Source organism: Cynara cardunculus (assembly GCF_001531365.2).
Source record: "Cynara cardunculus var. scolymus isolate 2C chromosome LG 7, CcrdV1, whole genome shotgun sequence".
In the NCBI taxonomy this organism is placed as follows: Eukaryota; Viridiplantae; Streptophyta; class Magnoliopsida; order Asterales; family Asteraceae; genus Cynara; species Cynara cardunculus.
The window spans coordinates 14116213-14142613 of NC_037534.1; the positions used below are offsets into that span (position 1 = coordinate 14116213).

Sequence of the window (26401 nt, forward strand, 5' to 3'; positions counted from 1 at the left end):
ATATTACAAACATATTAAAAATAAATACGTTTAATTTTATATATATGTTTAAAATATGTTTTGTTATATATATATATATATATGTATATAAATTTATTAATTACCAAAAATTTAAAGAAATTTTTTTTTTTTTGCAAATGACCGGCCGTAACCGGTTATGGGACCGGGACCAGGACCAGGACGGCTTAACCGGTTACCGGTAAGCTTGACCGGTTATAGAGGATTTCACCGGAACCGGGACCGGTTATGAAACGTTTTTGTCTTGATCGGGACCGGCCGTAACCGGTTATGGCCCGGCCCGGGACCGATATTTGGCCACCTCTGCCATGGAAGATCGATTCATAACTTTTAGGGCGTTTTATCGACGAATTTAATGGACAACATATACATGTAAATTTCTAGGGCTTTTTTCCGGTGGTTTCTTTATTTTGTGTAATGTTCATAACCTCAAATCAAGATTAAATTGTCTTTAGGCATTCTTCGGTGCTTTTGATGGGCATGGCGGAACAAAAGCAGCTAAAAGTATATGATTCACCTTACGAAACACATAAAAACAACACATCCAAACTTGAAAAATATGTGATTCACTTATATAATATCCTTATTAAATAATTTAATATGGTGAAACACTGTCATTTCTAACCTTATAAAAAATAATAATTTCTATTATGAGATCTAAAAGGCGTGTTTAAATTTGTAACTGAATTCATTTCATAAGCTGAAACTATGGTTTTTTGGAATTCATACACGCATATTTTAGAGGTTTTCTCCAGTACCTCCCTCTACACACACACACATAGGGTCAGGTTCAGAGCAAAACCTCCGAAAAAATGAAAACTGAGGAACGTTTTGTTAACCATTAATCTGGACATTATGCACATATGTTGAGTTCTGATGAAAAGTAGAGTTAAGCTACGAAGCATAAGAAGGTTTAAGAAAATAAGAGAATGATACATATTTAAGAAAATAAAAGAATGGTCAAAGTACGTACAAAATCTACGTGATTCAACGTTTAACGGCAAAAAAAGTGTGTGGGCGACCCTATGGCCGCATGACAAGGTCGCGTGAATCACATATGATTTTGTACGTGATGTTAGTATAAAATCATATGTGATTCAACCATTCTCTTATTTTCTTAAATATATTCTCGTATGAACTCGACTCTCTATATATATATGTATATGTGTGTGTGTGTGTGTGTGTGTATATATATATATAGGCGTAGTATCATGTGAAAAAAAAAGTTAGGATTAGAAGCACGAGAAGAGATCTGGATCCTTGATCATCTTTAATCTCAAACTCACTTATGAATAACATTTGATACAAGGATTGATTCGGTGCATCTCATCCTAATGTGTATCCAATGATGAAGATCTTTTCTTACATTTCTCACTTTAACTTTACTTTTTATCGGAACCCAACCCTATATATATATATATATATATATTATCAATTTACCATCTAATTTTTATTAAACTTAACTAGTTTACCTTATTAATCAATTAATGGCTAGTTATAAGAACTTCTCTTATGCAATTTTTCTCTCACATATTTAAAAATTAAACACTTACTTTTATATTTTTTAAGTATCGATCTGATTAAATTAAAATCTTTTTTAGAAAAATCATTCATTAAAAATGTAAAAATAAAAGGTATGATGTTGATGTATGTGAGTATATGAAATTGGTAGGAATGATTTATTGAAAAATAGTGGGGATCAATCAGAATAAACTCTTTAAGATAACAAATTTACCCCTAATAACTTGTTTATATCTTTTATATATTTTGATTAATTACATGTTATAGTAAAACAAAATTTCATAATAAAAAGTCTGTCATTAGAAAGTTTTCATCACGACGATTAAAATGGCACCAAAATAAAAAAAATTATGTAGTTTCCAGTTTTATCTTATACCTTTGTCTATATTATTTTATTATTATTATTGTTAATATTTAATAAATCACATAAACTAACCAAAATATAAAAATCATATAAAAACAATATTTCGAGAACAGTAAAATGAAAGTTTAAAGAGTATAAAAATACAAGAAATAAAATTTAAATAATGAATAAAATATAAAGACGGAGACGTATTTGATGTCTTAGAAGAGAATTCAGTCATATTTTGAGGTTATATTGATAAAACATAAGTATGTTACACCTTGTTCCATGGGGTGAATGTGAAACATGCATGTTCCAGTTTGTTAGTTTCTTTCTGTTACACATAATAGTTCTGTCAAACATGAAACAGTGATTCATGTTCTACCATGTTATATTCTGTATATGAAACTCACCTTGGGTTAAATCAGTAAAAATAGAAAACAATGAATCTGAAATCTCTATGGGTGAAATTTATAGGATGGTTTTAAATGACATGTAAAAGGAACCCGTTTAAAACGAGCCAATATAAATCCAAAATGTCAAATCATAAATACTCTTTTGGATTTAAGCAAAATATTGCAAAATTTTCACGACAAACATATAAAAATCCGTACTCTTGTTTAATTATTAAGAACATCTCTAACAATTATGATAAATGTTTAGGGTAAGGCTTGGGCATGACATAGTCATGAACCCAAATTCAAACACTGGGAAGGGAGTGTTGGCGACATTTAAGTGTGGCCATGTTTAGCCTCCAAATTTACCGGGGATTAGTCGGGCTTTGGCCCGGACACCCTTTCCAAAAAAAAACTATGATAAAACACAAAAATGTAAGATTTTTAGCATTTTTGTTGCTCCAACAGCTATGTTAAAATAGAGAAAAGGGAAGAGAGAGAAAACTTTATAGAAGAGAGAGAAAAACAATATTTTAATCATATCCAACCAATTAAACTTACAGAAATTAAAAGTGTAAGAGAGAAAAATAAAATTTTACTAATACAGTTAATGCTAGAATTATTAAAATAGAATAACTGTTGAAGTTGAATGCAATTTTTTTTTATTTTTTTTGACTTTTCATACTGTATTACGGAAAACTTTTAGCATATATGTTGAAAAAAGATTCTACCAACAAATATTTTTGTTATATGTCAAATCAAGCCTCAAATATTAGGTTTTAAAAGATGATGACTTAAACCAAAACATGTTATAAAAAAATCTCTACTTAAACCCTTTATGGTTAAAAGAAGAACAATCTAAAATTATCCCTCAATTCTTCACTTGAAATACATAAAAATGAAACTTATTTGAATAAAATACTTGTTTTATATTTAAAAGTTTAATTATATTCATGAAAATTTATATTAAAAAGATTTTTTTTTTGTAATTATGAGAGGTTGGTTAGTAATTTTTATTGTGTAGGGTGTTAATTATGGCTATTATCATCTTCATTGTATTAATTTTTGAGAAATACGTAAAACAATTTCATCAAAATATAGGAACAAACATATGTGAAACAAGTTCATCAAGAAAAGTATTATATGAAACAATTTCATCAGATTAAACAATTTCATGAAACAATTTTATTTAATTAAACAATGAAATCGACAGATGAGAGTGGTTTGTACGGTTTATAGAAATATAGATGATTTGCATTTGATCGCTCCCTATATGTGTGTGTGTGTGTGTGTGTGTGTGTGTTGGGGGGGTAATCAAATGAGAACTAATTAGTTTGTGATAATCGTGAGGTCCAATCTCAATCACAAATCAATAGATTAATTAGGAAATTTATAATTTTGGTAATTTTGAATTAAAATTTTAATGCAAAAACATTTTAGGTATTTTCTCTCCACTCTCCTCTCTTCTCTTCTATCTCCATCCTTCGGTGATACCACAGTGGTATCACAATGCATCTTATATGTGCTTGGGTATCACACTGAGATAATCTGGGTGGTCGATCGGAGATGTAACATAGTGGTATCATAATGCATCTTATATGTGATTGGTATCACACTGTGTCTTTTGTTTAATAGAGTCAATATTTTTAGGTATCACAGGAGGATGGTGGCCAAAGGCCGGAGGATGGGAGACGAAGAGAGAAGAGAGGAGATAAAATACTTAAAATATCTTTGCATTAAAATTTTAATTCAAAATTACTAAAATTATAAATTTCCTAATTTATCTATTGATTTGTGATTGAGATTGGATCTCACAGTTACCACAAACTAGTCAGTTCTTCCTTGAACGAGCCCTATGTATATGAATATATATCATGTAATAATTTGTAATCTTAAATCATATGAAATGTTATATTACTTAGGGGTCGTTTACCAAACACTTACCAAGTAAGTACCCGGTAAAATTTAACACTATTATTTACTTATCGGGTAAGATTTTAGTCCACCAAAACGACATCGTATGCAATAATTTATTCTGTAAGCCCTTACCGTGGTAAGAGTCGTCGCCCTTACTTATCAGGTAAGATTCATGGTCCTTGTCTCGCTCTTACCGGATAAGATTCTTACTCCTTACCATATTCATTAGGTGAGGTAACATGACTTGGTAAACGCTTACTCGGATAAGTATTTGGTAAACGACCCCTTACTTGTTCCTAAAATAAGTGTCTACTTTAAAATATAAAGGAAAATTGACAAAGATAGCCATTGTGGACCCTCACTTCACTTTATAACCATCTTTTAAACTCACTTACAAATTTAGTTGGAAATTACGCAAATGACATTATGCACTTTTTGAAATAAAATAATGACGAAAAATGGGCATTATGCAAGTTGTGTAAGTACTATTTACTTAATGTCTATATGGATCCTCCCTATTGACTTACAAAACTTGTCTAATACCCATTTTTCCTAGTTTTTTAATCCAAAAAACAGATGATGCAAATTGTATAATGTCATTTACGCTAATTTTTAGCTAAATTCAGTAATAAGTTCAAAAAGGTGATTATAAAATAAATAGGAAGTTTTGATTGACTATTTTAGTCGACATCAAAAATAAGTGCACCTCTAATTCTACTCTTAATTATAAAATACCGAATTTCGTTACTTTTTTTTATTATTAAAAATAAAATTATTAAACTTATTTAACTAAAAGAAATATAATAATATCATATTTATATAATAAAATGAAAATTAAAAATACAAAAAAAAAAAAAAAAAACTTTTGTAATATAAAGATTGAATGCCTAAAAACCCTTCTCTCTTTCCTCTTTATCTTATATTCCATTTTATGCTCGTTTTCTTCAATGTCTCTGCCGAGAGCTCCATACTGATTGTAAAGACGCTCCCTTTTTACTTCTTCAGATGGCTTTGTGAGTTCATTCGTCCTTCTCACCTTCTTTTTCCTTCATACCCTTTTGATTCCATCAACAAATTCTTCGTTTTTCTGATGAAATATGAAACCCTTTTGTTGATTTTATTGAAATTTGATCTGGGGTTTTGTTACTGATCGTTGGATCGTCACGAATTTTGATGGGTTGTTCGATGCATTTACCTTGATACCCTTTTGATTCTGTAAACAAATTCTTCAATCTTTTTGATGTAATATGAAACCCTTTTGTTACTTTTAGTGAAATTTGACCTGGGGTTTTGTTTCTGATTGTTGGATCTTCATTGTTTGATTCATTTACCTTCTTGTTTCATGATGCCCATTTGATTCCGTGAACAAATTCTTCCATCTTTTTGATGAAATATGAAACCCTTTTGTTAATTGTAGTGAAATTTGATCTGAGGTTTTGTTTCTGATTGTTGGATCTTCATGAATTTGATGAGTTGTTTGATTCATTTACCTTCTTGTTTGATGATGCCCATTTGATTCTGTGAACAAATTCTTCCATCTTTTTGATGAAATATGAAACCCTTTTGTTGATTTTAGTGCAATTTGATGGGTTGTTTGATTAATTTACCTTTCTGAGGCTCATTCTTTTGGATTGGATCTGTTAAAATGGGAAGAACTTCATCCATTTCTAATGAAAACAAGAAAGTTTTGAATTGATTTAAGAAAAATTTACAAAAGATTCAAATTAGGATTCAATTTGATGAACTTTTGTGTTCTTTTCTTTGGATTAGGTTTGTGAAGGTTTGTTTTTCTTCCCCTTTTAGAGTTATTCAAATTCTCGTTGTGTTGTTTTTCGTTGCAAATTAATCATGTTTCTTTCGAATCTTCAAAAGCAAAATACATGATTAGTTCATAAGCTATCTTTTCAGCTAACAATTAGCTTTTCAGTTACCAGCTAGCTTTTCAGCTAACAATTAGCTTGTCAGACAACAACTAGTTTGACAAACAAAGCGTAAGCTTAAGAATGAACCACTTTCGATAAAAATGGCAATCACAACTATTGCTATTGCATTTATATTTGTTGTTAATTTGTCCGTAATTGTTCAATCCTATAAATTGTGATGCTTTCTTGGTAGGTTTTAAGAACAATGGTTAGTTTGCTACGGGAAGATGATCACTCTTACCTTTTTCCATTTATGGCTATGATTAGCAAACTAACTGATAAGTTGGCCATTGGCCAAAATGTTAGCTGTTTCCGCTGCTAAATTAGTCACCTTTGATAAAAAATAAAAAAAAACTAGCTGATAAGTTAGATGACAATGTAAAATTATCCAAAAAAACGAAGGGTTTTTGTCATTTATATAAAATATAAAGGACACAATTGGAAAAAAGTGAAGTAATTTTTTTAACAACATGGCCTATATCTACTTGCATCTAGATGTTCATTTAACTTTAACTTTATATGTATATGTGTGCTTAGACTGTTGTTTTTGTAACCAGATAAATGTCTGAATATGTAAGCAAATTGCAGTTAACGATATTAACAAACTATTACCAACAAATGAAACAAATTAGCTCGTGTTTTTATGTTTCTTTTCACAGTTAGTTTGGGATAAAAGACTTATTGTTGATGATCGTTTTCAGGATGGAATCCAATGACCATTGAATCTTGATCGTGTTCGTAAGTGAGGATTAATTGGAAATGGCGATGTTTGAAGAAATGGGGTTCAGTGGAAGCTTTGATTTCTTATCGGGCCCTCCGTTCGAGACCGCCACCGCCACCGAAGCGGCGGCAATGGAGGAGGATTACAGTGAAGACGATGAAATGGAGATCAAGGAGCTTGAGAAGAGAATGTGGCGTGACAAAATGCTCTTACGACGGCTTAAAGACGAAAACAAATGTAAACAAGGAGTTGATCCCGCAAAAAAACGACAATCAGAAGAACACGCGAGGCGGAAAAAGATGTCTCGAGCCCAAGACGGGATCTTGAAATACATGCTTAAAATGATGGAAGTTTGTAATGCTCAAGGGTTCGTTTACGGGATTATTCCCGAAAACGGAAAGCCCGTTGGTGGAGCTTCAGATAATCTCCGGGGGTGGTGGAAAGAAAAGGTGCGTTTTGACCGCAACGGTCCCGCAGCGATTGCGAAACACCAGGCAACCCACGTGGGTTCCGGGGAAAATGAGGGTCTTGGACCGGTGTCGACTCCGCACACCTTGCACGAGCTTCAAGACACCACACTTGGCTCGCTTTTGTCGGCTTTGATGCAGCATTGTGATCCTCCACAGCGGCGGTTTCCGCTAGAGAAGGGTGTTGCACCGCCGTGGTGGCCTACCGGAGACGAGGAATGGTGGTTGCAATCGACGGAAAAGGGCCCGCCACCGTATAAGAAGCCTCATGATCTGAAAAAGGTGTGGAAAGTCAACGTGTTGACCGCAGTGATTAAGCATATGTCGCCGGAGATTGAAAAGATACGGAAGCTTGTTAGGCAGTCGAAATGCTTACAAGATAAGATGACGGCTAAGGAAAGTGCAACGTGGCTTGCGATTATTAACCAAGAGGAGGCACTCTGCCGGAATATATATCCCACCACCTTCCCGATGGCAAGCGGAGGCGGTGGTGCTGGTGGTGGTGATGGCGGGTCTTATCTGATCAATGATGCAAGTGATTATGATGTGGAAGGCGTGGTGGATGAGGTGAGTCTTGAATTGGAGGACTGCAAGCCAGCACCGCCTACGTTCGTTCTGCCGCTCGCCGGAGTTAAAGGGGAGGCTGTTGATTCGTTTAACTCCGATAATTTTAAAAGAAAGCAACCATCCAACGACATCGATGACCACCACCAGGCGCCAGATGTGTATGCCTGTGAGTATCCTCAGTGCCCATATAACGACGTTCGTGTGGGGTTTCACGACAGATCCGCAAGAAACAACCACCAGCTGAATTGTGCTTACCGCCCAATCGTTGGTGGAACCCTAAACTTCCAAACGAACAATCTTGAGAAACTATCCGTTTTCAACATCCCTTCATTTGGTCAGACTAAGCTCACCGCAGCTTCTCTGCCTGTGAACCACGTTGCACCACCACCATCATACGGTGGTGGTGGTGGCGGTGGCGGCGGCGGCGGTGGTGGCGGCGGTGGCGGTGGCGGTGGCAGCATTTCAGAACTTGGACTTCCGGAAGATGGTCAGAGAATGATTTCTGATCTCATGTCATTCTACGATACGAATCTTCAACAAACCAACAAAAGCTTCAACCCCGGGAATCTTGATCAGATCCAGATTGACAATGGTTTCTTTGGACCAAATGTCGAAACTTCAACAGGGTTCGAGTTTGGCAACTGCAGAACACCATACGAATCTGCTTTTGATTCTGGCTGCAACCCGAATGTGAATGACAATAATGCCCTCGACTTCAGATTCGGTGCACAATCGACATTCTCTCAAGATGTGTCGATGTGGTACCTTTGAAGACAAACCTAGGATGTCGAGAAGTGTGTTGTTAGTAGGTGAAATTGTCGTTAATTTGCTTTCGGTTTGCATTCGAACGATGTTATATGTTGTGTTCTTGTGAATGTTCATACTTGTTTGTGCCTTTTTCATGTGTTTTGCTCGTTTTGTCAATGAGTTGTTGTCGGGGGTGTGCACGGTTCAACTGAAATCGAGTAAACCGTCAAACCGGAGCAAATTGGTATATATAGAGAGAGGTAGATTCATATGAGAATGACAACTAAATAAGTGAACACGAATCCTAAAATCATATCATCTTTAAGAGGAATGTTATAGACTAAAATTTGATGCCGTTTTAGTGTATATATGTGCATTAACAAATAGTTTGTTTAATTATAAGTCATGATGTTAATTGAAATCTCATTAAAGGTGACAAAGTCATGACTTCAATTTTGTGACAAATTTAATTGAAATCCCATTTGAAGTTAAATAAAGCAAACACGTTCTATGATATTTCAATTGAAAATTAAAGTGATGCATAAGTTGTGGAAGAAGCAGTGTAAGTTTAAGACGATGAATGAAGAATCACATTACCAAGCTAGGATAATGGATATCCTTCAATAAAAAATAAACATAATATCAAGTGGTGTCGATGACCCACATATCAGTTATTAAACTGATAAAAACGAATACTCATTTGAACTTAACCAAACCCGAGATTCAAGAAAGGTGTGTATTAGTCCCACTATATCAATCTTCAAGTAACCTTCATGAAAGCTTCAAATCTTCAATGACAGATCTGTATATTTATCAAGAAAATCATGAGAGTAGAGAGAGAAAGTCAAGATCTAAAACTTGGTCAAACTTTATTATTACGTAACTGATCTTTTACAATTGAGCTCTTCTAAAATTACAAGGGACTCACCCTTTATATAAGGTCAAACCTCTAGACAAAGATCAAAGTCAAACAGTCTAAAAAAAGTCAAACACGATGACTTTTACACAATTACAGACAAAACAAACTTTCAAGACGAATACAATTTTACACTGTTTTTCAGTCATAATATTCTCCCCCTTTGTATTCAGACTTGAAAGAATTTGCGCGCTTGGAGTCTCGTTTGAACTTTGATGCATTAAGCACACTATATCTTCTTCAAAAACAAACTTCAACTTGAAACTTCAGACAATTATTTGTTGAAAAAGATCTTCTAACATTCTCCCCCTCGAATGTAGAACCGCGATGATCTTCTCTTTTGACAATGTTGAACAGAAACAACAAAAATCTTCAGAAACAATATACAAGATGTGATCTTCAAAGAATATTCAGACAACAAGTCACAATCTTTCTCTTTGATAAGAAAACTCTGTTGGTAAACTTTTGAAACGATGATCTTCTCATTCAAAAACTCTCAGTCGTTTTAGTACAAGAATAATCTGTCTGTAATTATCTCCAGTCGCACTCCTTTTGAGTCTTTTGTCATCTTTGAAGTTACTCCCCCTTGATCTTTACATCAAATTCCCTTTATAATGTTCGGAATTGGACATTTCATTCATTATTACATACTCCCCCTTATAATGAAATGAGAATCATTCCATCATACACAAGAATGAATGAAATTTTTCGCGAAAGCCGTCAATTCATAAAATAGTAAGTAGATCTTTTCAAATCCACTTGTTTAATCATTTCAGATTAAGGGAATGGGAAGATAACAACCAATTTCAACGTATGAAATTGTTTTCAATCTTATAAAATGATTGGCCTGTGAGTATAACACATATACTCAGTACAACGGATGTACTGTATATATATGAGACTTTTTTAGGCTCATCTCACCAGGTCTTCCATTCAATTATCGATAGCTTAAAAATAACATATCTATGAATGTTTTGGCAAAATAACATATAATTTGCAAAATTTGTGTAGTGTAGAAAGATAAAGCAACTAATGCTTCTGTTTAGGCTCAAAATGATAAACCGTGTGGACTACACAAATTTATCAGACTCAATTCGTGATAAAAAAAGACTTGAAGGGGAGACATATATCCTTCTGTTTTAATATCAACTTTCTCCGAATGAGAAATTGATAAATGATGAGCTGCGTGCCCCAAGTGTAATTGAAACACTTATCTGTTGAGAGATAAATGAGTAGTTGGTGGGGTTGGGACAAGAATTGTCTTGTGCTTTGCCTTTTTCAATATTAGTCTCGAAAGAATTGAGAAGTAATAGATTGTATGGTATGTCCAGATTTAAAAGTTTGGAATAGGATTCTTATGTTCTTTTAATCCTGACACAACTCTCGTCAATTCTTTTAGCTCACAACAACTATCCCTCTCATTTTCATTTTAAGCTCTGCACACAAACCCTTTTTGAGTTAAAGCTCACTCAGATATGGTTGTCCTCTTAAGTAGGTTTGTCGGTTCTGACATTTCATTGAGGTATTTCTGATAAGCACTCAGTCCCTCCTAAATACAATATGCTCAAATGATCACAATAGTTGATCAAAAATAGTCTTACAAATAAAGCACAATGAACATATAAAAAATTGATCAAGATATTTGGCTTTCAAGCACAATCAATAAAGGAAAGATGCGACAACGATAAGATTATTCGATATGCGAGAGAAATGAATGAAGATCTGTAAGAACGAGTTTACAGATTCTGATATTCAAAAAATTCTTGAACGTATATCAATCAAAGTAAAAAAAATATCAGAAAACAAACTTTGAATAAAAACGAGCGTATTATCACCGAAAAATATATTATTTTAAGAGACGTGATAATAACAGTTTGAAGAATAGCTGAAACAGATATTGGAATTATGTATGATGAGAAATTACACAAGTAAAATCTCAGGAAATACCTGTTCAGAAAATGTACTCGTTTCCTTAAAAAAAATTATTTTCCGAAAAACATTTATTGTACTTTCTAGAGACTCCCGCTAGAAAGTAGATTTAAGAAATATTTCGATTCGGCTCAAAAATTAAAAAAAAAATTCGAAACATGTTTAGCACAGGTCCTAAACTATGTGTTTAGAAACCACAATCGGTTAAGAACGGGTCCTGAACTGTGTTGTTCAGAAGCCTCTGTTGGTCAGTGTACAACTCCCCCTGCATTAGTGTATCAAAGAAATGATATTCTGATCAGTACAAACTTGACACACCTGCAAAACTAGATTAAATAGATTTTGGTACCCAAAGAAATTTGGGTCCTATTTTGTTAAAATCAGGCTGGGTATGTTGTAACTTCCAAACCATCTATTTCTATTTGATGTATTCTTTTTAGCACTTTGAACATGATGATCAGGAATAAAATATGACCCATACCAGTTATTGTGATCATACATGTTCTTACCTTTCCAACTGTTCTGATAGTTGTTATCTCCATGCCACCTATTGAACATTTTCTTATTGATAAACTCATTGGTTTTGCATGTTGAGCACATAACTCTTCTCTTGCTAAGATTGATCAGATCATTAGTGGATCTTACAATACAAGGAAGAACAGAGTTAGTAACAACAGATGTATGAGATGAAACAAAATCAGCTTTATTAACCCAAATGCTTTTAGTCTTAGAAGATTTATTAGGTGATCTGATAACATACCCTTGATAATACTGATTAGAAGAACGAGAATAATTCTTAGAAACAGTAGATTTAGGGCTGCTTGAATAACTGTTCGATTTGGAACAGTCATAGAAGCTGGTTTTACACTGTGATGGAGAACCAATTGAGCTTTGTGCACAAGAAAAGTCTTTGACTTTCTGTAAAAGCTGGTTTCTTTCAGCAGTAACTAAATCAAACTTAATTTTAAGTTTTGTTCTCATCTTCAGCTCAATCTCAAGGTCTGTCTTCAAATCAGACAATTTGCTTGTAGTATCCAGGAGTTTACCTTTTAACTCCTTTTGAAGCATTTCAAACTTTCTCTTCTGATTTATTAACTCTCTTTTTTCTTCATCTGAGCTGCTCTTATTATTCTCAGAAGCGATGTCAAGCCACTTTTTCTTATTAGCAAGCTCCTTAGCAATAACTGTATATTTCTTTGAATTATTTCTTTTCTCAAGAGCAAATTGCTTCTTTTCTTCATCTAAAGCTTTTTGCTTTAGAGCAATGCTTTCAGATAACTTCTTTATTTTGGCTCTGACATTCTTATGTAATGTCTTTCTTCTCTTTATCATGCGTGGCCCGTTCCAAGATGATTAGCTGCTCAAAATCAGATATTTGCTTTAACAGCAATTTGGCGTTCAGCTCGAGAGAGTTTATCTTATCTTCAAAAGATATGCGTTCAGCTCCAAACCTTTTCTCTAATTCACACATTCTCTTCTTCTCCTTTTCAAATTCTATTCTTTCAGAACTTAAACTTTTCTCAGCTTTCAGAGCTTTTTCCTTATGTAACTTCAGTAATTTCTGTAACTCACTCAACTCACTCTCAGACTTATGAAATTTATCAGATAAGTCCTTTGTCTCAGTATATTTTCTTCCAGGAGAATTTCCCTCAGCTGTAGATTCACTTTGGAGTTTGTTAAACAAATCTTTATTAGTTGTACTCCAAATTTTCAATTCATTCTCACACTCTTTTCTTACATCATTCAAAGATTTTTCAAGTTTATTACTCTTATTCATGAAATCATTCTCAACTCTTTCCAATTCTACTTTATGCTCTTTTTGTAAATTTGCAATGAATTCCACATTAGCATGATTCTCGTAAAACATGTTAAGATATTTCTCCTTATAATCCACTATGCTCTTCTCCAGCTTTGAAATCTTTGCTTTCAATTCTTTATTCTCCTTCTCTAGAATAGCTGTCATTAAGAAAAATTAAGACTAATCAATTAAAGAATCTATGCAGTTTAAAAATTGACCAAAGAAATACAGTCTAAAAGAATTACACAATCACAAAAAAATTCAATTAACAAGATGATCTTTGAACAAACAAATTTGATACAAAAAACTAAATCAAGACAAGGTAACCAAGTAAAACAAACTTAAGAACAATAAGTTTGGACTCAAAACAGAATAGTCACTTAAATCTGCAATCTGTAAAACTATTTTAAATCGCTCAAAGCAAGACTCCTAAACCGCTCAATGAACAGCCCTCTAAATAGCTCACTACAGGTTCTCTAATTCGCTCAAGACAGCTCACTCTAAATTGCTCAATGCATGGAAGAATATCGCACACTACATGGAGCTTAATCCGCTCAAGACTGTTTGTAAACAGCTTGCTGCTGGTTCCTTATCCGTTCACTTAACAGCCTAAACCACTTACCGCATGATCAAGAAAATCGCCTGCTGCATGAACTGTAATCTGCTCAACACTTTTTTTAAACAGATTACTGCAAGAACTGTAATACACTCACTGTTTTAAATCACTTAATGAAGAACTGAGCTTAAATCGATCAAGCTACTGCCTCTTAATCGCTCAATATGCTCTCATATCCGCTCATCAAACAACTTCTAAATCACTCACCAAGTGAAGTAAATCGCTCACCAAGCAGTCTAAACCGCTCATAGCAAACCTATAAATCGCTCACTATGTAGTGATAAATCGCTCAAAACAAAACTGCTAATCTGCTAACTAAAAGGTGTAACTCGCTCACTTGATGAACAAACCCACTTACTACTATGGACTATAATCTGCTCAATCACTAGTTCTTAATCCGGTCAACACATGCTACCTAAATCGCTCACAAGTCCGCTCACAATACTATCTATATCGCTCACAAGTCTGCTCACTACTATGGACTTAAATCACCTACCGCATGTTTTCTAATCCAGTCAAGCTAAGTAAAAATCGTTCAAGCTTGTTCTTAATCCGGTCAAGCTTGCTTCTTATCCGCTCAAGCTGCTGTTTAAATCGGACAAAGCTGACCTTTAATCGCTCACCTCATCAAATCACTAAGTAAACCGCTCAAGATATAAGGCTGCTCAACAGACTAAGTACTTAAACCGCTTAAACACTCATGAACGACAAACCGATTACCAAACAACCTCTAATCCAGTGATTACTAAGATGTAAATCGCACAAAGTCTGCTTATCACATACTACTAAATCGCTTACTGCATAAAACTCCTAATCCGCTCACTTCATGAAGATAATCCGCTCAATGTTTAATCTGCTCAATAAGAGATTTAAACCGCTCAAAACTAACAGCCTCTTAATCCTGTCAGCTCAAGACATTCTGTAAATCGCTCACAGCTGTCAAGAGAAAGAGCTAAATCGATCAATATGCAGACTGTTAATCGCTTACCGTGTAATCTTAATCCGCTCAAAACTTGATGAATAAATCGGACAATGAAGTGAAGAAGTATCAAGCAGTTTAAACAAACAAGATTCAAACACAAAAGTTAATCAAACTAAGATCAAACCAACTAACAAACAAAAAATTTACAAAAACTCAGAAAAAATTGGATCAAAATCTAACTTTTTGATGAATTTTCTTAAGAACATGAAGAACTTCAAAACTAACAAATCTCTTCAAATCTTTAAAAACAGGGTTGAGGACATGTATGTGTACATCTCACCCTCAAACTCCATCTTCAGATGGGTTATAGATATACTGGTCTAGTTTGGTTTAATCAGTTACTGAGAGATTAATTGATACTTTTTCTTTCCTTTTTTGTATGTATGGGATTCCTAGAGATACAAATGAGCAATACACACAAATGTTGATAGAGGTGGCAAACAAATTGCTTGGATTTCTATCAAAAGGAATTGGGCTAGAAGAAAATGCAATGAAGGAAGGGTTGGGTGGTGAAGACTTAATCTACTTGATGAAAATAAACTACTACCCACCATGCCCATGCCCTGATCTTGCTCTTGGGGTGGTACCCCATACTGATATCTCTTCCATCACCATTCTTGTCCCAAATGAAGTCCAAGGTCTACAAGTATTCAAAGATGATCATTGGTATGATGTTGCATACATCCCTAAYGCTCTCATTATTCACATTGGTGATCAAATTGAGGTAAMTACTAACTCAYTCACCTACCTTATATTCATCTGTAAATACCYTTATAAGATCTTGAGTATTAGACTTGTATATAGTACGTTGGRRTCTCATATTAGCTAGACAYATACCATCAARCCTACATATATGTWAGAACTGTCACGTCCYKATTTTTTCTTTCGRGKGCTGTGACGTCATTCTTAATAAYTTATGMCATGAACAAAAAACGAACTTAAAATTTTCAAACATACATAATGTGTTTAACATAATTCATTACATAATTRCGGMRGYGTAAAATAYCTTAACGTAATCAATGCTAATTAAAATATCTAATCAAMCGTGATTCAAAACATAGTCWYRTCTTTCTTCATTCAACTCGTCTAATGACAATTGRCACMTRAGATATATACATGTATARTATAAGCTAAAAGCCTAGTGAATACAATATGRTTTCATGATCACATGCACATATAAATARTAKTTTAATRTATTTWAGTWATTATCTTGCAAGWAAGGCATCGRGTARTCACTTTTGTTTAYGTATGTGGCGTATTCTATGGAYGARGACTCCAARACCTCGGAATTGCAAGCCCTCTTTTCATGTCCARCYCRYCCTGTACGGTGGATAAATCTTGTCGAATCATACTAGTTGCATACCATTTATTTGCAATACTCACTCATTAATGCTAATCTCATCGTGACATGCAATATACATCTCATGCAAGTGACACCATAAATCACATATGCATCATCTTCATTTTTCACATTATACACATACTTGAATACAAAACTTAATAATATCAACTATCAAGTCATCATAATATTTCTCATCATCATCATCTTCATCATCATCATCGTCATCGTCATCATCGTCATCGTCATCGTCATCGTCATCGTCATCGTCATCGTCATCGTCATCGTCATCGTCATCGTCATCGTCATCGTCATCGTCATCGTCATCATCATCATCATCATCATCATCATCTTTTCTATCATGCATATACTTGAATATCATGTACATCAACGCAATGAAGTTATCATCATATACATATAAACACATCATACAAATATCATGAATAAAATATTTTGTAACAATCATGTATATATCCTATAAAAATCATATAATGTACTCACTTTAAATTGTTAGCGTTTAGGTTGTTTTTCTCAAAAACCACAACCTACATGATAATTCATACCATTCCTAAGCACCTTAGATAATTGTAACTAAATTGATCATTAAAAACCAACAATCTTAGCACGACTATCTTAACATTTTTTATAGATCAAGCCCCGATGCCATCATATCTCATATTTCACTCAAACATTTTCTTGAAATATTATTGATAACGTGACGTCGTTATAATATTAATTGTCGCWCGTACATTYTATAAAAATRTGCAATACACTTCACATTTTCTTRAACAATAAATATTTTACCAAAATAGCTAAACCAAATAGTTTGCAACGTAAATAATGTTTTATGGTCAGCAGGCGAGCCTCCGGTGGTGTGGTACGTAGTGGGTTTAGTACGCCACATACGATTTTGAAGCCCAATCGCAAGGTGACTCGCTCAGGTGCATGAGCAGCTTTGCTGGATTTATACAMTCCATATTTGGTTGTTTTGTTTGACTTAATTTTTTCGTATTTACAAAATACCGTCTCAAATTCATCAGATTCATCTCTCTTTTGTCCCTCCTGACCGAACCTGCCAAAAAACAAAAATAGTGGACCAAGGGGAGATTCCCCTTTTGATTGGATTTATACGGTGGGAAATAAAGTAAGGAGTTAGAGCTCGGAAGTGAGAACTAGCTTATAGGAGCGAAGCCACTCGACCAGAGGGAGARGAATGAGTACTCTCTCTCCTCATTCAAAGAAGATAGAGGAATTCCCCAKTACTGCTATAACTATAGGGGGAGAAGTGATAACTAGCTAGACYATATTTACTTTTCTATAGGCTCGACCTTAAAAGAGAGAGTAACCCAACTGAGCAAAATGGATAAAATTCGYGGGAAAGGGGAGATAAAAAAGGGAACGTCAAGGGAAYGTCTCTTTTAAAATTTGCAAGTGAATAATGGTGACAACATGTTACACACATATAAATAATGACTATTCCATAACTKTAAAGTTCAACATAATTAATACTTGAAATAATGTTTAKAATACCAAATTTCCAAGTCTAGGGACATTTCGGTAATCTTTAAGAAGCCGACCAAKGGTATAGATTTAAYCAATTTCTCTAATTTAGAATATTCTTGGTACATTTCATAAGTCCAATATTAAAACAATGTTTAAAAGTCCAATCCCAAAGCATAGGGGCATTTTGGTAATTTTATTAAGCAAATACTCAAAGTATTGTTAACATACCGACCAAATTGTGAGGTAATTTTGGTAATTTCATAATGATAATAATCAAAACAAGGTCTAGATACCAATTCTCAAGATATTGGGTCATTTCAGTAATTTTATAAAGCAAATACATAAAGTAATTGCTAAAATACCGATTTCCAAATTATAGGGTCATTTTGGTAATTTCATAAATATAATCATATAACATGAAGCTTATATACCATTGCTTAATACGCAAAGTCATTTCGGTAATTTTATAAATCAAATACGTAAAGTATTGCTAAAATACCGCTTTTCAAATATAAGGTTATTTTGGTAATTTTATAAAAATAATAATATAAAAATAAAGCTTATAGACCAATCCCCAAGACATAGGGTTATTTTGGTAATTTTATAAAGCAAATACGTAAAGTATTGTTAAAATACCGATTTCCAAATATAGGGTTGTTTTGATAATTTTATAAAAATAATAATATAAAAATAAAGTTTATAGACCAATCCCCAAGACATAACGTTATTTCGGTAATTTTATAAAACAAATACGTAAAGTATCGCTAATATACCGATTTCCAAATATAAGGTCGTTTTTTGGTGATTTTATAAAAATAATAATATAAAAATGAAGCTTATAGACCAATTCGCAAGACATAGGGTTATTTCATTAATTTTATAAAACAAATACGTAAAGTATCGCTAATATATTGATTTCCAAATATAGGGTTGTTTTGGTAATTTTATAAAATAATAATATAAAAATGAAGCTTATAGACCATCCCCAAGACATAGGGTTATTTCGGTAATTTTGGTAATTTTATAAAGTAAATACATAAAGTATCGTTAATATATCGATTTTCAAATATAGAGTCATTTTGGTAATCTTATAAAATATTAATATAAAAATTAAGCTTATAGACCAATCCCCAAGACGTATGGTTATTTCGGAAATTTTATAAAGCAAAACGTAAAGTATCTATAATATACCGATTTCTAAATATAGGGTCGTTTTGGTAATTTTATAAAAATAATAATATAAAAATGAAGCTTACAGACCAATCCTTAAGACATAGGGTTATTTCGGTATATTTTAGAAGCAAATGCGTGAAATATTGCTAAAATACCGATTCCCTATTTATAGGGTTGTTTTGGTAACTAAATGAGATAAATAATCGACATTGGGTCAAGGTTCACATTTTACAAAATTCAAATAAAACTTGATGAAAGTTTCAAAAAAATCATATGGAGAAAATTATGTTTTTGAAACTCCAGGGGTTATAATGATATTTATTAAAACTTGTAAATGCATTATAATGGAATAAGAAGATTATGTCGTGTTAATAAAATACAAATAACCGGTTAGCTTGGTTGGTTAAGGTGTTGATGTTGTAGCTTGAGGTCATGGGTTCAATCTTGTCTTAGCACCATTGGTCCCTTTTTTTAATAGGTAAACGGACGCGGATCAAATTCTTGATCTGACCTGACCTGACCCGACCCAACCATGACCCGATTGCAACCTAAATAGGCAGCAGCCATGGTTGCGCGTATTGGAGCTTTTCAAACTCGAAAATGGCTCGTTTCTTAACGTTTTGTTTTCATTCTTATTGCACCAAACTCTTGTTAAAAATTTTACCAACATTTTGATATAAAGTACAAAAAATTTCGTCAAGAAACGAGTTCCAAGTTTTGATTTAAAGTTTTGTTATTAAACCTAAAACTCACCAACTTCATAACATAAAAATTGAACCATGTGAACACAAATTTGAGATATGAAGCTACTGAGATTTGATAGACTACTTAAAATCAAAGTCATAGACATAAAAATCAAGAGATTTAGTTAAGAATCTCACCAAAATCGGTGAAAAAACCGAGATTTTTGATTATGATATTCAAACTTAGATTTCTCTCTCAAAACTCAACGATTTTACTAGCTATTTGAATTAAAACGATCCTAAGTCAGTGCTCTACATTTATATGCAAGAGTTTTGACTTATTAGTTGGCGAAATCGAACCAAATCGCGAGTTTTTGGTTGTGGGGTCGTTTTCTCCAAACAGACATGTACTGTTGGCAAAACATGTCTCTCACCTTTGAAAAAGATGATATTTGGCCTCTGAACTTTCTGACATTTACAACCAAACCCTTCTTGATGTGATAATTTACATATTTGGTCCAAATCAAATTTAAACACTTAATACTTTAATTAAGTGACAAATTTGACCCCTCTCAACTCATTCACTTACATTTTTGGTCCAATAAATTAAAAAACCAAATTTATTTTATTTAAAAACCAATTTTATTTTATTTTCTTTTTGCCTTTCTTTTCATTATTTCTTATTTTAAGATTTCTATAATTAATTACGTAAATATTTTAACACTTCAAATAGGTTTAATAAAAATTATTTAAAGGTTCATATAATATTATTTATATATTTAAAATTTTGGGTTTGACAAAAACCTCGCGAAGAAAAAAATCAGATGTCCACATTTTCATGTCGACGACCTTTCCCACTAATCATTTTAAGACACATTATTTATTCATTTAATATACATTTAAATTATTTTAGACATGTATTCTTTTCGAACCTCCCCTCTCTTTATAAGGGCTTCTTTTAGAGAAATATTCAAAGAGGTTTCACATATCCTAACATGGTAGTAGAGTTGGGCTTGGCACAGCTGACACACTTCTTCGTTGTTGGGGGCACTGTTTAGCCTCCATTTTAGGGGGGCATGTTGAGTCTCATATCGATTAGACACAAACCATCAAATCTATAAAGAGAGAGAGAGAGAGAAAGAGATTCAAAGAGGTTCCATATATCTTAACATAGAAAAAGACAATACAACTAAAAATATTATTGTTTGTGGCAGATATTGAGCAATGGGAAGTACAAGAGTGTGTACCACAGAACAACAGTGAGTAAGGAGAAGACAAGGATGTCTTGGCCAGTGTTCTTGGAGCCACCACCAGAGTTTGAGGTTGGACCAATTCCAAAGCTCATCAATCAAGATAATCCACCAAAATACAAGACTAAGAAATACAAAGATTATCTTTATTGCAAGTTAAACAAGCTTCCACAGTGAATCATTCCAAGTAATATATGCATAAACCATATATATCTATAATATGTGTGTAAGAGACATAAATTTATGCTTGTAATATGAGAATGCGATGGATTTTAGTTTAAAGTAGTTTGAGTATACAATAAGCAGAGTGAGACATCTACCCCTTTCCTGTTTTAAACGCGTGGCTTACTCAAAACGAAAGGTAATATGGTCATTTTCATCCTTCAATTTCGATGTAAAGCAATCCAAGCTACATAGGACAAGTTTTCAAGGTATCAAATCAAATATGTTCACTTATTGGTATGTCTCTAAGTCGTTTTGGGTCTCTAAATAGCATCATATAACTAAGGATTCCACTTTACAAATATACAAATGTTTTACTAACGTTGCACCAAAAGGAAGTATCAAACTTGTAGCCTGAAAAAACTTTTGTGTCCCTGAGGGGACTAGAACTAGTGATCGATGGGGATCAAACCAAGTTCATGTAAAGCCCCTATTAGAGATTAGGGAGAATGATTTCCTTGATTGATTAAACAAAATACAATCATTTAAATATACAAAAGATGGGCCACGAGACAAACGTTATACAGGCTAATAAAAATACATTATAAAGATACAATGTGATCTGCTAACAACCCCAATTCTAAATGGGTACCTTTACTTTCTTTTGATACTTCTGAGTCTTGCATGTGAACTTAATTTAACTTTATTTATTTCATAGCTTACGATTACTTCAAACATTAGCGGAAAAGCTTATAATACAACAAATTTTGCTATTGATTAGAATAATACTACTCCATGCTATCCTCTTTACTCCTTCTATGAGATACATACATGAAATACGTATGCTAAAAACTGTGATGAGTAGTTATGATTTCATGAATAAACAATTTTCATGATACTTATTTATTTGCGAGTAATAATACTTCACTAAAACTCTTTATCATGCATAAAAACACTCTTTTGAGATCTCACTTGTAACATGTAAGTATGCCACACTTGCCTTGAGGTTTGCTAACTTGGGGTCCATAAAGACTGTTCTAGAAGATCCATTTGCAAGATTACACCCTCAAATTTGGAACGAAAGACTAATTTAAAATATCCAACATTACATCAATTAAAGGATTAACCTTGCCACAAATCGATACTTAATTACTTCAAATCATAAATGTAGATTTATCATCAATAAATGATAAACCAAGCCTTACAATAAAGTCTAGGTTAAGATACGTGTTTCTAAAACCCAATTACAGTCACTATCCCAAAATACGGAAGACGTCCCTGAAAAGCTAAATTCAACTCGTGTATCTAATAGCACTCAACTCTTCACGGTGTTGCTAATACCATTACCTAACGAGGACCTAATGTACATGTCGACAAATGAAAAGATTAGGCTTAACGTCTAGTGAGTTCAAGCAGTTTTCATCATAAATATAAAAGCGGTAAAACTGAAAGATGTTACTTAAATCACAATTTCCAAAATGAAATATATTTAGTATAAAAGCACATCATTTTGAAAGCCCACCATTTTTGTGATGAAAATTCATTTATCAAAACACTCATTTATCATGAAACCAATGCCCAATACTCACTCAAAACGTGAACGAGATTAAATGTTCAAATAATGAAAAAGAAGACAAAACTCTATTATCCAAAATACCTAAAACATGAATAAGTTCCAAGATACTAAAATAATAAATTCTCCATACTCAAAAAAACTCTGAAAACATGGAAGATACACTTATCCAAAAATAACACCTTTCGGGGGGAGACTTGTATCCATCGAATGTGGCGAACACAAAAGTAAGCCACATTTTGTGTTAGAGAGTTCCATTAAGGATCACACAGTCATCAGGTTCAACCACCCATTGTCTATAGTATGAGTCCTTGCTGATCCTAGTCATACCCATTCACTAGAAACAATAATCATTATTACCTGACGGTCATCAAGTGCAACCACTTACGGTCGACAACTTGAGTCCTCCGCTACGGTTAATGCGGTCATCAAGTTCAACCACCCATAATCTGTACCTCGAGTCCTCCGCTAAGGATCACACGGTCATCAAGTTCAATCATCCATGGTCTATACCTCAAGTTCTTCGTTGATCATAAATATTTCTAGCTACAAAATAGGGATAAAGTTCCCATTTAGAACCAATTGACCAAATCATATGTTTATGCATCCATGTCATTATAGTCTAAATTACATGACTCCAAATGACACTCAAAGCATGTAATTTTTTCAAATAAATATGTCACAACCACATATAACTCTAAAGGTTCAACATAGAGCAAAATAAACCGGACAAACGTCCTCAAGATTCATCTGAGTCAAAACCGAGCAAAAGTTCAACAACTCAATTGACTATAAAACAAATTCATCATAAGCAATAAAAACATATTTAATCAACGTTTATACAAACACACACTCTAAGGGCATGATTAACTCGAAAACCCATCATTGATTGGGACAAACCATTTTCCAACTGAAATCGTACCATTTATATTTTCAAAATGTTCCATAACATAATAATATGCATTATCACCAAATAAGCTGCATTTAGAAGATAAATGATCAAAAGAACTCACACTTATGGTTTTGTTTATCAAAATGTCCAAAAACCCCCAAATACGAGTATCTTACGAGATTTATATAGTCAAATATACCAAATATGCAAAAATCACCAAATAACCTACACATTTGATAATTATCAAGTAAAACACATTAATATTTCAAAATAGATACATGCCAAAGTTTTCATAAAGCAACTTGAACTCACCTTACTAGATTTATGCTATATCTAAATTCAAAACCAATCTCTAGCTTCAGTTGCTAAAGATTTTAGATCTCAAGCTAAACTTCCAAATCCATGAGCTAAATCTCTCAAGGACAATTCACCTACTCCCAAAATCAACAAATATTCCAAGAAAGAAAAGATGAAGGTTTGAGGGTGAAATGGGCCAAACCCTAGATCAAGGATGAAAATCTAGATCTTACCTTTCAACTTCTAGGAACCTCAAATATCCATGAATGCCTCCATAACTTCCAAGAAATCAGACCTAAAGTCCCACAATAACTCAAGGTAGAGAAAAAATGGAAAGGAGGAAGATTGGGTGGGAAGAAATGAGGAGAAATCCCAAAATCGGACCCTTTATGCCCTGCAGGTCATTCCCCGACCTTGCGGCCCAAGTTGTGCAACAAGTCGTGCATGTTACTTGGACCATGCCCACTCAGAGAGTTGCATAGACTACGTTGCGACCCTATGTCACGTGCTAGGTCACGTATGTTATTTTTTTTTGCCCCCATTGTCCGATTTTTGTGCTCGATTCAATCCTCGAAGGTTCCATTATGATAAATATATAAAACCACGATATATTTTCCATTTATAAGTGCCAAGCGGCATCCGATCAATAAAATTGAGAACCCTTGAAAATTACGGGTGTTACAATCCTCCAACCTTAAAAGAGATTTCTTCCTTGAAATATAGCACTAGTCAAACAGTCGACCACATTAGCTCACCCTAAATTCCTTGTCCCACAGATAGTCTCGGTTCCATTAAACCATAACCAAGCTTTGACAAGTGAGCTCTTTCGTATGATGATATTATCTGCCCCATCCTCCTTATGTAAGACGTTCATACCAAAAAACGCAAACGAGATGGTTCAAGAATGCTACATAACCCGAGGTACGAGTCTGACAGATATCTCGCCATTCACGTAGCCCGTAGACAATAACAATATGATAATGCAAACCTCAAATAATGACAGTGTAACAAAACAACCGACTCCCTTTCCAAAAGATTGTTTCGACATTACTTGACCGTAATAAGGATTTAACTACCTTAAATTCAAAATTGTCACGCCAATCCTCATAATGGACCATCATTATTCCAATCTCAACATTTGATACTTCACAAGTGATGGCCAAACCGGCCCAGCCCGGCCCGGGACCGCCGGAGGACCGGGACCGACCCGGCCCGGGACCAGTAAGGACCGGTTATAGGATCGAAATCTGGGACCGATTATGGATTTGGGATATTTCGCGGGACCTGGACCGGTTATGGACCGGCCCGGCCCGATTTTTCAAAAAATGTAGTTATTTTATAAAAAAAAAATGTAGCCATTATTTAAAAAAAAAAAACCTAGCCCTTTTTTTGTATTTTTTGCTTTATAAATATAAGGAGTCATTTGGTTCACGGAATTTGAAGTAATTTGATGGAATTGGAACGACAAATTCCATTGACCAAATTACAATTCATTCGTTTGGTTCATTTCTTGAAATGGATGGAATCTTTCAAATTCCATTGAATTCCACAAATTAATAAATTCATCATTGTTTGGCATAATGGAAGGAATTGAATTCCATCACCACCCACCACGACCACGCTACTATTGTTCGTCATGTCCCACTCCTAACCCCCCACCACCACACCACTATTGTCGCCGCCACCCACCCTACCCCACCACTAACCATCATGCCACTACTGTTGTGATCACATCACACCTACCCATCTCCCAGTCACTTACTGCACATCCCTACTACGACCATGTTACTATTGTTACTGTCACACCCCTAACCTAACCCCCTCCACCACACCGTTATTGTCGCTATCACAACTGCCACTCACCTCACCCCACCCTAAACCAACCCACCACTAACCACCATGCCACTACTGTCGTCGTCATACCCACCCACTCTCAGCAACCTGACCACCATCCCACAACTGTCGTCGTCATAACTGTCACCTATCCCCACCATCCCGCCACGTCGCCCCTAACTTAACCCCCACACCATTATGGTCGCCTTCACAATCGCCACTCACTCGCTCCCGCCCCACCTTACCCTACTCCAACCCACCACTAACCACCATCTTACCATTGTAGTCGCCACAACTACCAACCTTCCACCCACTGCCGTACTCTGGCCCCACCCCCACCGCCTTACCCCACCCTGCCTGCCCCCAAAAAACCCCACCTATGAAGCAGGGGTGGGGCAGGAATGGTGGGGACGGGGTTGGACTGGTAGGGTAGGGTTTCAGTAGGGGTTGGGTGGGATGATAGCTGTGACAACGACAATAGTGACATAGTGGTTGGTAGGATGTGGGCGGGGCAATGGGTGAGATAGTCCAAACAAAGACAATTATTCTAATTCTATTGGGAAATTTCATTCCAATTCCTACCAACCAAACGCGTGGTCAAATTCCATCAAATCACATTCCAATTCCTTCAAAGTCAAATTTATTTGATGGATTCCAATTCCATCAAATTCCATTTTGTGAACCAAACATCCCCTAAGTGTATTGGTTGAGGGATTTACATACCAAGTTCTCAATTCGCAAAAAAAAGCAAAAAAACGTTCACAATTATCGATTTCTCGCTATATTTTGTATACCAATGTAATTTTAATTATAATAAAACACATTTTCAAAGTGTAT

The 26401-nt window shown here is 34.3% G+C and overlaps 2 protein-coding genes and 1 non-coding gene across 4 annotated transcripts; 2 read left to right on the top strand and 1 right to left on the bottom strand.

Annotated features, from left to right (window-relative positions):
• The first annotated feature begins 5119 nt into the window (after positions 1-5119).
• On the top strand, positions 5120-8767 carry LOC112516044 (ETHYLENE INSENSITIVE 3-like 1 protein). 2 transcript variants are annotated; one of them, XM_025123081.1, is made up of 2 exons: positions 5120-5207; positions 6818-8767. In XM_025123081.1, the coding sequence occupies exon 2, from the start codon at positions 6876-6878 to the stop codon at positions 8640-8642; it is 1767 nt and encodes a 588-aa protein (XP_024978849.1). In that variant the 5' UTR covers positions 5120-5207; positions 6818-6875; the 3' UTR covers positions 8643-8767. The 2 variants fall into 2 exon arrangements, with proteins under 2 accessions (XP_024978849.1, XP_024978850.1); XM_025123082.1 differs by lacking the exon at positions 5120-5207 and adding an exon at positions 5216-5974.
• A 383-nt stretch (positions 8768-9150) lies between these two features.
• Positions 9151-9354, bottom strand: LOC112516076. Its single transcript, XR_003069593.1, has one exon. It is a non-coding gene; the product is annotated as a U2 spliceosomal RNA (small nuclear RNA).
• Positions 9355-15238: 5884 nt separating this feature from the next.
• LOC112515212 (flavonol synthase/flavanone 3-hydroxylase) lies at positions 15239-21136 on the top strand. The gene is made up of 2 exons (XM_025121882.1): positions 15239-15583; positions 20772-21136. Exons 1-2 carry the CDS (start codon positions 15239-15241, stop codon positions 20982-20984), a joined length of 558 nt encoding a protein of 185 aa, XP_024977650.1. The 3' UTR covers positions 20985-21136.
• Positions 21137-26401: the final 5265 nt, after the last annotated feature.

What these genes read in the sequence shown, in the direction of transcription:
- LOC112516044 (XM_025123081.1), top strand. Translation starts at nt 6,876, where the DNA reads ATGGCGATGTTTGAAGAAATGGGGTTCAGTGGAAGCTTTGATTTCTTA.